The 13217-nt window shown below is 44.0% G+C and overlaps 1 protein-coding gene across 1 annotated transcript in view; it reads right to left on the reverse strand.

The window, feature by feature from the left end:
* The window catches only part of LOC138261624 (zinc finger protein 665-like), a 211254-nt gene extending 198378 nt beyond the window's left edge, over positions 1 to 12876 (reverse strand). Inside the window, exon 1 of the mRNA XM_069210749.1 lies at positions 12152 to 12876. Within this exon, the coding sequence (XP_069066850.1) occupies positions 12152 to 12175 (24 nt within the window). The 5' untranslated portion in view covers positions 12176 to 12876. The remainder of the gene's footprint in view (positions 1 to 12151) is intronic.
* Positions 12877 to 13217: the final 341 nt, after the last annotated feature.

Here is a 13217-nt window from a genome sequence, read left to right on the forward strand (position 1 = left end):
TCTAATGAAGATGGTAGTACTTCCCAAATTACTTTATTTCTTTTTAAACATAACATACCATACCAGCCAGGCGAGCATTTTGTCTGGCCCTCCGTGCTCAAATGATACATGGCATGGCATGGGTGGGGCACAGGCTCAAATCGACTGGGATGTTCTTACCCTTCCTTTCAGCCAGGGTGGATCTGAGACCCCAAAATTTAAATTATACTATAGTTGTGCACAAGCCCATTATGCTATACACTGGTTTAGACCCACCCCTTACTTGCCAAACCTGGCCGTGGAAGAGGGATACATGAGCCTGCTTCCCTCAACAGCTTATCTGGCTACCACACCAGGGCTTCCCGATTCAGCCGATTCAAATAACACACTACAAGTATCTATCTACACTACACATGGCCTACTACACCCCAGCAGATTATACAGACATGGGCTTAGAGACGATGACAGATGAAAATGCTGCAATGCGGGGGGACTAACTTTCTCCACCTGGCATGGGGGTGTGACTGTATTAGGGAGTTCTTGAACGACATAGAGAAAACATTGAGAGGCATCACCGATCCGAGGCTCACGCTCACCCCACTGGGATACACACAACAAACTGAGTCCTGTTAAAGGAGGTTTGTGGCACTGGGGTTACTGCTAGCGAAGTGGAGAACTGCGTGTAGATGGCGAAGAGGGCGAGCGCCTAAATTTAAGGAATGGCTAACTGATCTTGTCTACTGTAATAACCAAATGGCATTGTTTGCTGACACTGCCTCTGAACTCTAGGGCCAGGGATATCTGGGGAAACCTTGTGCGCTTACCTGCTGGCATATTTTAGTGCCTACTTGGCAGTTCGACCAGTCAGTCATTGGGATGCGGTCAATACTCTGTGGGGGCCCCCCTCACGGGCAGTGGAGGTGCTGGGGGTGGGTTGATCCCGGAAATGTTGCAGAGACCAATTAAACAGAAACTGCTGTCGGTCTTCATCTGACTGTCTGATTGTTACTTGTATGGTTATATGAAAGATAACTATTGATATTGCAGAGCACATAGTGAGCAATACATTGTGCACCAGGGTGAGCTCTATAATTGAACATGATAAGTGAATTAACAGAACATAGACTATATTGTTAGGCAATTAATGGTAAAACTGATATGTACTTGTGACCAATTTCTGACCATTGTATGCAGCTGTTACTGTTGCCCTCCCAGTGTAGAGCTTTAATGTGATGTACCTGTTATACCTCTGTTCTCTTTTTTCAGAAAATCCATAAATAAATACATTAAAAAAAAAAAAAAAAGATAATAACGACTCAAAGGTTCATCTCATTAGCCTTCCTTTAGAGGGCGCGGGGAGGGGGGTTATGTAGGAAAGTGCAATCTTTCTGGCATAGTTACCTCCTACTTGTCTGATGTCAGTGTGTTTGGACTCTGGCTCACTGGGATCCTGCTACCTAGGAGCCCAATAACAATGCTCTCTTTCCTAAATGTAGTTGTTGGTTACTTTTCACACCCACAATTGGCATACTGGTGCACCGATGTAAGTCCCTAGTATATGGTACCTAGGTACCCAGGGCACAGGCACACCAGGCGTCCACTGTGGCTGAAGCATGTACTATCCCACCCATAAGAGCCCATGCAAACTGTGACTGCAGACCTGCCATTGCATGCACCATTTCACTGCCAAACCTAAGCACTGCACTTAGACCATATAGGTCACCACCCAGTAGCCCCTTCTGCCTAAGGGGAGGGTGCATGTCTCTAAGTGTGAGGATGCCCCTGCCCCTGCATGAGCAGGATACCCCTACAGACCCCAGGCCAATTCCTGGATTTTAAGTGCAGGGAAGCTGTCTTAACCCCTAGAGTGCGGGCGTCGGCCAGTGGCCGACGCCCACACTACCTCCCTGGTGCGGGTCACGACCAGCGGCAACACCAGGGAGGGGGTTAAAAAATCCGTGGGAGACACGGAAGTTCTTCTATGTCTCCAACCACCCCTTTGAGACGCCAGCGTGCCGCGAGGTGCGATGACGTCAGTTTTGTTTTCCCCATCGGAGCAGGAAGCAGCCTTGCGGCCACTTCCTACTCCAATAGGGAAACCAGCCCCAAACGGCCTTCCCGACGTTCGGGAAGGCCTCGTTTGAAAAGGGAGACTCTCCCCTTTCAAACGAGGCCTTCCTGAACAGGTTTCCTAGCCCTCGATCACAGAGGGCCATGAAACCCCACTAGACACCAGGGATTTATTTTGTGGGGTGGGGGGCGGCCCCCTCAGCAAACGGGCTGCTGTCCCCTTCAAAGGGGGAATATTTATTTATTTTTAAAGGTAGGTGTCCCCTGGGGGGGGGGGCGATCACTCCAAATCGCACTCCTCCACAGAAAGTAGCGCAGAATGTTTATATGTCAACTGCAAAGATCAAATCTGCATTTTATGTAAATTGCTGAGTACATTAATAAAGTCAGACATTACCTGCGCCATAATACACATGAAATGTATGTGTGGGGGGCTATGGAGAGAAGAAGGGCACTTTTGCTGGGTGGTAGTGAGGGAATCCGAGGAGGAGGTCATGGGAGTAGGAGTCCCAATAATGATTGTTAAACTGGGCACTAGAGGTGAAGTAATAGTGTCTTTTTTTTAGTGTCTTCAAAGAACGTGACCTCTGCTGTTGCATGTATCACACACACCCACCCACCACCAATTTTGTGATTGTCTACGTAGGCTAGTGTTTTATAGCAACAGTTTAACCAGTAGCAGAGATGGCATCTTGTTAGATGACTGCTGCTCAAGCCCTCACTCAGGTTAAAGAGGACAGCTCTGACGTAAGGTCAGAGATTGAGACAGCATATGAGGGATAGGACAATGGCGCAGACTCTGGGAGTGATTTTTCAGTTGGAGGAATCCCATTCGATAACTCCTCTTCCAGTGATTATGAGGGAGGTGATGAGGACAGTCCTGCTGTCCCTTTGCAAGCACAGTCTGTGCAATGGGACAATAGCGGGTTAGCCCAACCCAGAGTGCAGGTGCATGCGGCAGCAAGCACAGAGAGAGTGTTCTCTTGGGAGCTCCCAAATTTTGTTCAGCCCCAAACTCCACCGCCCAAATCGTATTGTGGAGACATTAAAATTATCTATCACAAAACAAACTGGTTTTGTAAGGCAGGCACCTATGTTTTTGGTCCTGGGCTAGGCGGCCATATAGGGAAACATAATGAACCCAGACATTTCTAGAAACTAGACAACCAGGGGGAGTCTGCAGAAGTGTGACGTGTGGATTTCCCAAAGTTTTCTTATCCAGAATACCCTGCAAAGCTGAAATGTTGACTAAAAACTCATTTTTTTCTTGCATTTCTGTCACACAAACTACAGGAATGTGCTGGGATCAGCAAAATTCCTACCACCCAGTGTTTCCCCACCTGTCCTTATAAAAACACTACCCCTCGAGTGCCTGTACCTAGTGCCTGCATCAGGAATGGATCACCCCAGGGTCAACAGTTGCCCTCATGTAAGGACCAACACTGACTGTTGTGTGATCTATTCCGGTCGCGGGCACTAGGCCTACGCACACAAATGAGGTACCATTTTTATCGAGAGACTTGGGGGAATGCTGGGTAAGAGGAAATTTGTGGCTCTTCTCAGATTCAAGAACTTTCTATCACCGAAATCTGAGGAAAAAGTGTTTTGTTTGCCAAATATTGAGGTTTGCAAAGGATTCTGGGTAACAGAACCTGGTGAGAGCCCCACAAGTCACCCAATCCTCAATTACCCTAGGTGTCTAGTTTTTTAAAAAATGCACAAGTTTGGTAGGCTTACCTAAGTGCCGGCTGAGCTAGAGGCCGAAATCCACATCTAGACACTTTCCCAAAAAAAACGTCAGATTTAAATGAAAAAATTTGATGTGTCCATGTTGCGCTTCCATTCGTAAGCATTAGGCCTACCCTCACAAGTGAGGTACCATTTTTATCATGAGACTTGGGGGAACGCTGGGTGGAAGGAAATCTGTGGCTCCTCTCAGATTCCAGAACGCTCTGTCACCGGAATGTGGGGAAAAAAGTGTTTTTTGGCCAAATATTGAGGTTTGCAAAGGATTCTGAGTAACAGAACCTGGTGAGAGCCCACAAGTCAACCCATCTTGGATTCCCCTAGATGTCTAGTTTTAAAAAATGCACAAGTTTCGTAGGTTTCCCTAGGTGCCGGCTGAGCTAGAAGCCAAAATCCACAGCTAGGCACTTTCCAAAAATACACGTCCGTTTTCAATGGAAAAATGTGATGTGGCCATGTTGCGTTTCCTGTAGCAGGCATCAGGCCTACCCACGGAAGTGAGGTACCATTTTTATTGTGAGACTTGGGGAACACAGAATAGCAGAACAAGTGATATTGCCCCTTCTCTTTCTCTACATTGTTTCCTTCCAAATGTAAGCCAGTGTGTAAAAAAGACGTCTATTTGAGAAATGCCCTGTAATTCACATGCTAGTATGGGCACCCCAGAATTCAGAGATGTCCAAATAACCACTGCTTCTCAACACCTTATCTTGTGCCCAGCTGGAACTACAAAGGTTTTCTTGATACCTATTTTTCACTCTTTCTATTTCAGCAAATGAATTGCTGTATACCCAGTATAGAATGAAAACCCATTGCAAGGTGCAGCTCACTTATTGGCTCTGGGTACCTAGGGATCTTGATGAACCTACAAGCCCTATACATCCCTGCAACCAGAAGAGTCCAGCAGAGGTAACGGTATACTGCTTTCAAAAATCTGACATCAGAGGAAAAAGTTACAGTGTAAAACATGGAGAAAACGTGCTGTTTTTTACATCTCAATTTCAATATTTATTTCAGCTATTATTTTCTGTAGGAAAACCTTGAAGGATCTACATAAATGACCCCTTGGTGAATTCAGAATCTTGACTACTTTTCAGAAACGTTTAGCTTTCCGGGATCCAGCATTGGTTTCACACCCATTCCTGTCACTAACTGGAAGGAGGCTGAAAGCACAAGAAATAGTAAAAATGGGGTATGTCCTAGTAAAATGCAAAAATTGTGGTTTTCTGATTCAAGACTGCCTGTTCCTGAAAGCTGGGACGATGGTGATTTTAGCATCGCAAACCCTTTGTTGATGCCATTTTCAGGAAAAAAAACACAAGCCTTCTTCGGCAGCCCTTTTTTCCCATTTTTGTTTTTTAATACATTTTCACTGTATTTTGTCTAACTTCATGGCTTCCTCCAGGGGAACCCACAAACACTGGGTACCTTTAGAATCCCTAGGATGTTGGAAAAAAGTTATGAAGGCCTAAGCACGAACTACCCCAAATAGCCAAAAAAGGGCTCAACACAGGGAGTGGGGGTGGAGGGAGGAAGGCCCAGCAGCTAAGAGGTTAAGGTATGTAGTGAACACTGGTCAACATGTGTGGTCCAACTACATAATTGCTACTCCGAACATAGGCTTGTCTGGTATCAAGCATGTTAAAATCATGCAAATACTCAGCTTCCAGTGTTACTTGCATGATACCATGTACTCTGGGGGTTCCCTAGGGGAATCCCCCATCTCTGCCTGTGCAGCCTTGAGGAGTCCAGCTGCCAGCCTGCGCTGCTGCTTATCACCCGTGGAGGCTCCCTTCTGTTGACCTTTCTGTGTGCCGACTCTGACTCACCCTCCTGGATCGAGTCTCCTAGACCCTGCTGGTCCCCAAAACTTTGCAAACTCCTCTTCTGCTCCTGGTTGTAGTTTCCTGTGCCAGGCTGGTCACTGACCCTCCTGCAGTCTAGTGACTGTCGAGAGACAGCTCCTAGGCAACTCCTGGGATCTTCATCAGCTGCTGGACCCCGCAGCTGGACTTCTTCTTTAACCGACTTGCAAGAACGTCACGCAGGAGGGTGGACACTGCCACCTGCACCACTTGGGCAGCTTCTTGGGTGCTGGACGTGGCCCCCTTCTTTTGCAGGTTCTCCACAGCCGGAATCCGTCCCTGGGTTCCACAGGTTGTGACAGCAGCTGAACAATCTGAGGCATCCAGTATTCAAAGAGTTCCTTCTCCCCTCCGCATCCGGGACCTTGGTGAGGTACTCCATGTCTTCTGGGTATCGTGGGGTAAGGGCACTCTCCATCAATCCTCTTGTCTGCTGGTTTCCTCGGGTCCACTGGGAAGGGTGTTGAAGTCTACAAACTCCAACCATCACACTCTGTTAGCCTATTAGACAACTGGGTTGGTAACTGACTTACTCCTGGTTGCTGGGTCACTTACTGCGATTACCTCTGGTGATCCTCACTGCCCCCAGCCCCTAGCTAACCACCACACTTACCTTGGCTGGAGTCCCACTTTCACATTCCACTTTTTTAGTATATGGTTTGGCCTTAGCCTTCGGCCCTGTATATTTCTATGCAGTTTTTTTTATGTATATAGTGTACATAATGTTTCCAAAGGCAGATATACAAATGTCAGTTTAATAATAGTGCTGTAATAAAGTATTCTTTATTTCTCTAACACTTATGTGGTTCTTTCTTGTGAGTGAGTTACTATCTGACTACTGTGGTATTGCAAGTGCTTTACATTCCTCCTGGATAAGCTTTAGCTGTTCGCCTCAGCTACCCATAGAGAGCTTCTGCTATCTGGATACCCATTCACTATCACTAAGGATTGCCTGGACTCAGAATAGGTTGCCACACCATAGGTGTACACCATAAACTGAGACAGCATCCTGCACTGCAAAAGTCTGGAAATGTACATCTGACAAGGGCAGAACTAGAAGTTCTTGAAGAGTTGGGGAAAAAAGGGGCTAGAGGGAAAATGAAGTTGTAAATGCTCAACAGATTTTCGTATGAGCAAACCTAAACATGAATATTTGCTTGTGCTAAAATATAGTTCACAAATATTTTCTAGTACGATTTCCTGGTCTACTTCTGTAAGTTCTTGTGACTTCATGAAGCCATAATTATGAAGTAATGCAAAGACATATATAATGGGTGCACTTTTGTGACTTTCTTTAATAATTGAACCATTAATTACGTCTGGCGTTAACCAAGATCTTTTGTTTTTATTAAAATTATATTTCTCGCTCTATCCATCTATCATCTGGCTTTACTGTAACAGCATTCTGCTCTTTCATAAGGAGCTTACTGGCACACAAAGTAGTTTTGTTCCGTGACAGGAACTAATGTGGCAATGTATACTTTTTGAAAAAAAGCAAAACTTTTTTTTTGCTTTTTGCTAATGTTTGTTACAATGGTGAGAGTCAGACAGCTCGCACAACAATAAAGTTTCACAATAGTCATGTCAAAACAAGATGTATTGGCAAAACCAAACAAGCATTTGCAATGCAACGGGTCTCGCGTTTGCTCATGTTAGAGCTGATAGCGTTGTAAACTCCTAACCCAACTTTTCACCTATTGTGCAAAAGTGCATTTATATACATAACCCGAAAAAGTGCAATTAACTATGTAAGGCGCTCAACTTCTGCCAAGCGAGATCGCGCTCGTAAATTAGAGAAAAAGAAGTCCACGAGCCCGATGGAAAACAGCGAGCTTCGCATGTTTTCTGTACTTGGTCGCTGCGCTCGAGGAGGGCTAGCCACCGGAAAAGGCATGATGTATGCGTGCCTTCGACTAATGAAAGCAAGCAGATTTTATTAGGCAAGCCCACGAACCAATAAAAACACTGACGTGACGTTGACAGGGCTCCGAGCCCTTTTCTAAACACTAAAGCGTCTCGCTGCGATACGCATGCGCGAGCGCATGCAACACAGGCTCGACCCTAAAAACTGACCACCAACGCTGGATCGGTTGGCTTTGCCATTGCCTGTTTATTTTCATGTTTCCCATAATCTTACTAAAAACAAGTTACACTGATTTTCCATTATGAATATTTTTGGGAATTGCTAGAATGCATCAACATTTTACTAAATGATGCTTCAAAGAAATGGTACCTAAAATTTCACAGTAATTTAGCAAAACATTTTTTCCTAGTTGCATTATTTTTCTGAACATTTTATTTTGAAAGCAAAGACCCATTAATCTTGATTACAAGCTTTTACAAATATCTGCATCTAATAGGATAGCATTCTTTGAGCATTATACGTAGCCTCAAATTGTTAAACCTTTCAAACTTGTGTGGAGCCATTTTTTATTGGAACCACTGTCAGCTGTGCAGCCTAAGCTTACCACGTATATTTAGAGACCGTGCCTCAATACTAAAGGCTTTACTTTAAAAAACCATAAATACAAGTTCAAACAGCATTAACATATGGACACAAATATGACCTCTTTTGCAGATAGTTCCCTTCCTTATAAACTAGCAGCCAAAGTGTTTGTGCTGCAGGGGTTTGGGGCTACTTGTACCTAGTGCAAAATAAACATGAAAACTTGTTGTCCTTAACCCTAAACTATATGTACTGGGCGCCTGGCTAAGGGAATTCAACATCTCTGGGTGTGCAAGAGAGGATGGGTGGGCCACAAAGGACAGGAAATACACTGAATGACAGCTTCTTGCTGCACGAAGAAATAAACCAGGAGGGGAGCTCTCCAAGACGATCTGAAAGATCAGGTGCTGAACGGAGGCTACGGAGGCACCCTCTACTAAAAGAAAAAAACATGGTACTTAAATCTTCTCTTTAGATTTTATTTTTCTACTCCTTCCACACTCCTCCTATACATTATCTTTCCATGCTCTTCCATTTCAGAATGGCACGTTCCCTTCCCACCCACTCCTTTTTTCTGTTTTTGTCTCATGTTCTGCCCCACCTTTTCCTACTTTGTTATTTGCTAGCTTTATCTTTTCTGTCGCCCTCAGAATTTTAAAGGAATTATCTATTACAAAGAGTAATTTTATCACACAACTTTTGTAAGTAATCAGCACTGATGGGGCTTGATTCCACAGATCCTCCAAAACACGATTAACTAAGGGGCTGACAATCTTGACTCTTGGTGCAGTGGTCAGTCAAAAACTGATCAGGGAACACAGGTGAAGCGTGTTTCCATCAACCATGTGCCACTGGCTCCATAAGGTATGGCCCCAATGATTTGTTACTTCTTGTGAGCTGCTCCAAATATTTCAGGACCAGCAGAGTTATTCATTTGAGACAGAATGCTACAATACTGATGGCGTGTCTCTGTAAATTCTTAATAAGCCAGTTACGGTTATGTTTTTTCGTAGCATCTCTAAGCTTGTGGGTGTGGTCAGTAATTTCCTTAGCCTCTGAGCTAAGGAGAGAGGGTGTCTTACATCTAAGCCAAGGAAGGTCTACACAGGGGAAGTCTGCTTCCCGGGCAAAGATCTGGGGTGTATTCATTTTTGGGGTTTGCAAGGCAGCTTCCTGGACAATGTCACCTACTTGTATCGTATTTAATTTATAGTGTTTTGATTAGCCTGATCTGGAGCCTCAAAGGGATGACAGTGTGATAAGAATATACTGGCAATATGCAGAGGGATTTACAATACACAAGTCATACATATCATTAAAAAAAATATTGCAAAGCCATATGCTGCACTGTTCACTGTGATAACATCACAGAGCCAGCCATAAACATGATCAAGTGTGCTGAGGCGAAAGGTTAATGTATTTTTTGTCTCATGGTAGCACTTTTACAGGGGTGCCAATGTGAATGTGGCTTGGGGAAGAGTTACAATCTTACTGAAACCCACCTGCAGTGCATGGGTGAGAAATAGAGAGTCTTGTATATGTGGTGAGACTCAACTGGTGGCCAGTTCAGGTAAGTTGACATTGGTCGAATGAGGTTAAATATCGTCACTCCTGATACAACTTGGGCAGCTGAGCAAAGAAAAACTTTGAAAGGAGGCCAGAGAAGTTAATTTCCTTTATGAGTCCTCAATATTAACATTTACATTATAGTCTTTCATTCTTTTTTGGAATGCAAGTGTCTGATTTTCGTTATGATTCTCAGCAGATAATTAATAATGTTGATCATGGAAATAATATGGACATCACATCTGACTTTTGAATCCAGGTCAAACTCAAGAGCTATGGGGCCAGATGTATCAAAGGTTTTTACCCATTTTGTGTCTATGGGAAAAACTGTTCGTACATATGGCCCTTGCTGTGAGCAAAACTTCCAGTATACACTTGAAGAGAAGTTATTGAAACAAAGGTTTTTCTAATACCTATGCAGTCTGATTATGCAAAAGACGGTTCTCACTAAAAGAATCTGCATATGATGCAACACAATGTGTCTGGGAGAATTTTCTTTTAATCAGTCAATGAGATGCTTGGATATGGCTGCATGACTAAGGAATTCGGCCAGGACGCTGCCCCAAGATGTACTGTTTGTCTTCATCTCCCTTGAGTCCATCTTCGAAGTGCCAGCACTTACCACACCCTTTCTCTATTAAAATATGAGGTTTTTTTTTGTTGTTGTTTTTTTTAATGCAGCGGTTCCTAACCTTCTTTCTTCTGTGGACCATCACTGAATCATTAGTAGAATCTGGGGACCCCCACTGAGTCATTATGGGACGCTGGGGACCCCAGGCTAAGCATTTTTTTAATGATTTGGACCTGAAAACACTACACAAAAATACGTAAACGAGTATACATCAAACAAATGCTCAACTATAGAAAAAAGTCATTTTTTTCAATGTTGCTTCCTTACTTAAATATACTTTCTTAATTTTTAATAATAATTGAATTTCGTAAAACAGTCACAGACCCCAGTGTCCTCAGACCACAAGGTTAGCAACCACTGCTTTAAAGGACAAACATTAGTTAAATATGGCAGGAGTAAGGGCCCACTGATCTTATAAAAACACTGCTGAGGAATATTTCCGTAGGACTAAGTAAAAGGTGTTTGAAGCTTCAAAAAAAATACAAAGAAATGGGGTTGCTGTTTTAGGTGTTGGACCATCTAAGTACATACTGAAATGAAGAAGATGGCTGAAGACGTTATGGCAATTTATTCAGCATTTAGCACAATACAGATAAATACCTCCCTTTCCCTTTTATGCCATGAAAGGGATCAGGGACAAGACAACACTCCCCCACCATCCAAGATGTGGACACGAGGCCTGTTTATATCAGGGTGCTCGGAATATGATTAATTTAATTAAAAAACAATTCTGATTAAACATGTGAAACATAAAACACTAAAAGAAAAAGAAAAAAAATGGTAGAAACACCTGTAAAGTAGGGGTAGGCGGAACTCATGGAATTTCACTCCACGGAAGTCCATACAGTTATATGAAAACTCTGTGAGATTCAGCAGTTTCATAAGAGGGCGAAAATGGGCATGTCACGCTGCCTGTGCTTTAAATTTAGCGGCAGGAGCTCCTTCCACGCTGAAAAATCAGCACGAACAGCACCACGGAATGCACCAGAGGACGCAGCTGCTCTAGTTGGTTTTGCTGCCACCCGAGTATATTTTTTAATCAAGCAGCAGCCTTCTCAATGGAAATGGTTGTGACTGCTCGCATTGGTAAAATCTGTTGAGTGTTTTCCTAGTGCCCAAAAGTCATGCAAGGGGATGCCACTTCTCACTCGCAATCGCCACCTTACCATTGGTGAGCAGCACACGAGAAAAAAATAAAAAAATAACTTTCTGGCTAAAACTCTGCCAGCGGAGCGGAATTTATAGCCCTTACATACAGTAAATGCAACAGATGCAACAACAAACTTGTGGCGTGAGCCACAAAGTAGTGCCAAGCATCATGCCTACAAAACAACTCAAAACAGACTGGCTAGCTAAGCATCTGTTGAAGGTCACTGGTTAGAACTCCTGCAAGTATTGTAGGCGCAGGCTTTCATCCTTTCTACGTTCGCAGAAAAAGGGTACTGCGGCGGGTAATAATAGTTTACAATTACCATTGTATATAGCAGTGTTTAATGTGGGGAACATTAAGAAATATATATTATGGAGTTTTATAAAGCTGTGCGGGGAACAGCATAATATTTTATTACCTAGGCAGCAGTATCGTAACGACAAAAATTAAGTAAGTGTGTGTTTGTGTGTATATGAGAGAAAGAAAGAGAGGTGCATTTTATGGAGCGGGGATAAAACGTATGGGGAAACGCAAATGAGAAAAGATGTAACAGAAATAATGAAACAACAGGAGAATCGAATAAACGAAGAGTCAAGCATGTTTGCAAAAAAAGACTGTCCTTGAAATAATTACAAGCGGCAGTGTTATACAGTGGTTTCAGTGCGCCATGAGTCGCATGCCCCGGCCCCGAACTCTACCTCAGAGGAAGCGCCTTCCATCATCTCTCTCGCACCCGGCGTCCGTGCACCTCTGTATCAGACTGTCCCAGAGACCCGACAGGGGAGCCGACTGTACTCCAGGAGGGGCCTGAGAGAAAACTACACAGCTTAAGCTACATGCAATGTAAATAGATAGAAGGCATGGGGAAGCGTTGAGGCAGAACGGAGTGGGAGTAGAAGGGAGAGGGAGCTACTGTTCGGAACGATCAGCCTGACAGGCATGCGGAGACGGGGTGCTGTGAGGGCCGGGTGCCTAGGGTGGAAGTCGGAGATCAGCGTGTCGGGAGTGAGAGAGGGGTCCTTAGGATGGGGAGCATTGAAAAAAATATCTGGATAGAGCAAAACTGAGTAGGGGCATAACCCCACCTGCACAGTGATTACAGCAGGCTAGAGTTGCTGCTTCACCCTTGGCAGGGAGGCTGTCCGAGTTTCCCCCTACATTCACTGCATGGGCTCCCCTTTCGCTCCTGGTGCATGCCGGGATGATATCTCCATACTGCGCTTCCGAAATTGATCAACAAAAAAGATTAATAGCATAAATAATAATACCGGACTCTTTTCAAGACCCTCTCAAAATGGTTTCATGGCGGGATAGGGAAGAATGTACATATGAAATATGTACAGCGACCATGAAGGCCTCCCCTCCCCCCGCTTCTTCCTGACATTTCGCATAAACCGGATAAAATTATCTCAGGCGACGCACTAGCGGTCTCGTTCCCTCTGCTAGGACCCCGCATCGCAGTGCATACCGGGGATTGTAGTTTATTTGACGATTGAAACGATTAATCTTATTCTATTTATGACTGCCTTAGTGAGAAAAGTGTGTTTCTTACTCTCTTCGTGTTCACTTTCTTCTAGAGGTTTGCATTAAGAGCAGGCAAGCAATTGTGCACAACGGAAACAAAAGCCTCATATCTTGCAATTAAGAGCATTTCGTGTAATTATACATGCCAACATTTGGGAAACTAGAAAGAGTGAGCTTTAGACAAATAATCAGGTTTGAATGTATCTTCGCTAGTGACTTGCATAGGAGTGAAAACACTTT

Source organism: Pleurodeles waltl, chromosome 10, assembly GCF_031143425.1.
Source record: "Pleurodeles waltl isolate 20211129_DDA chromosome 10, aPleWal1.hap1.20221129, whole genome shotgun sequence".
Lineage (NCBI taxonomy): Eukaryota > Metazoa > Chordata > Amphibia > Caudata > Salamandridae > Pleurodeles > Pleurodeles waltl.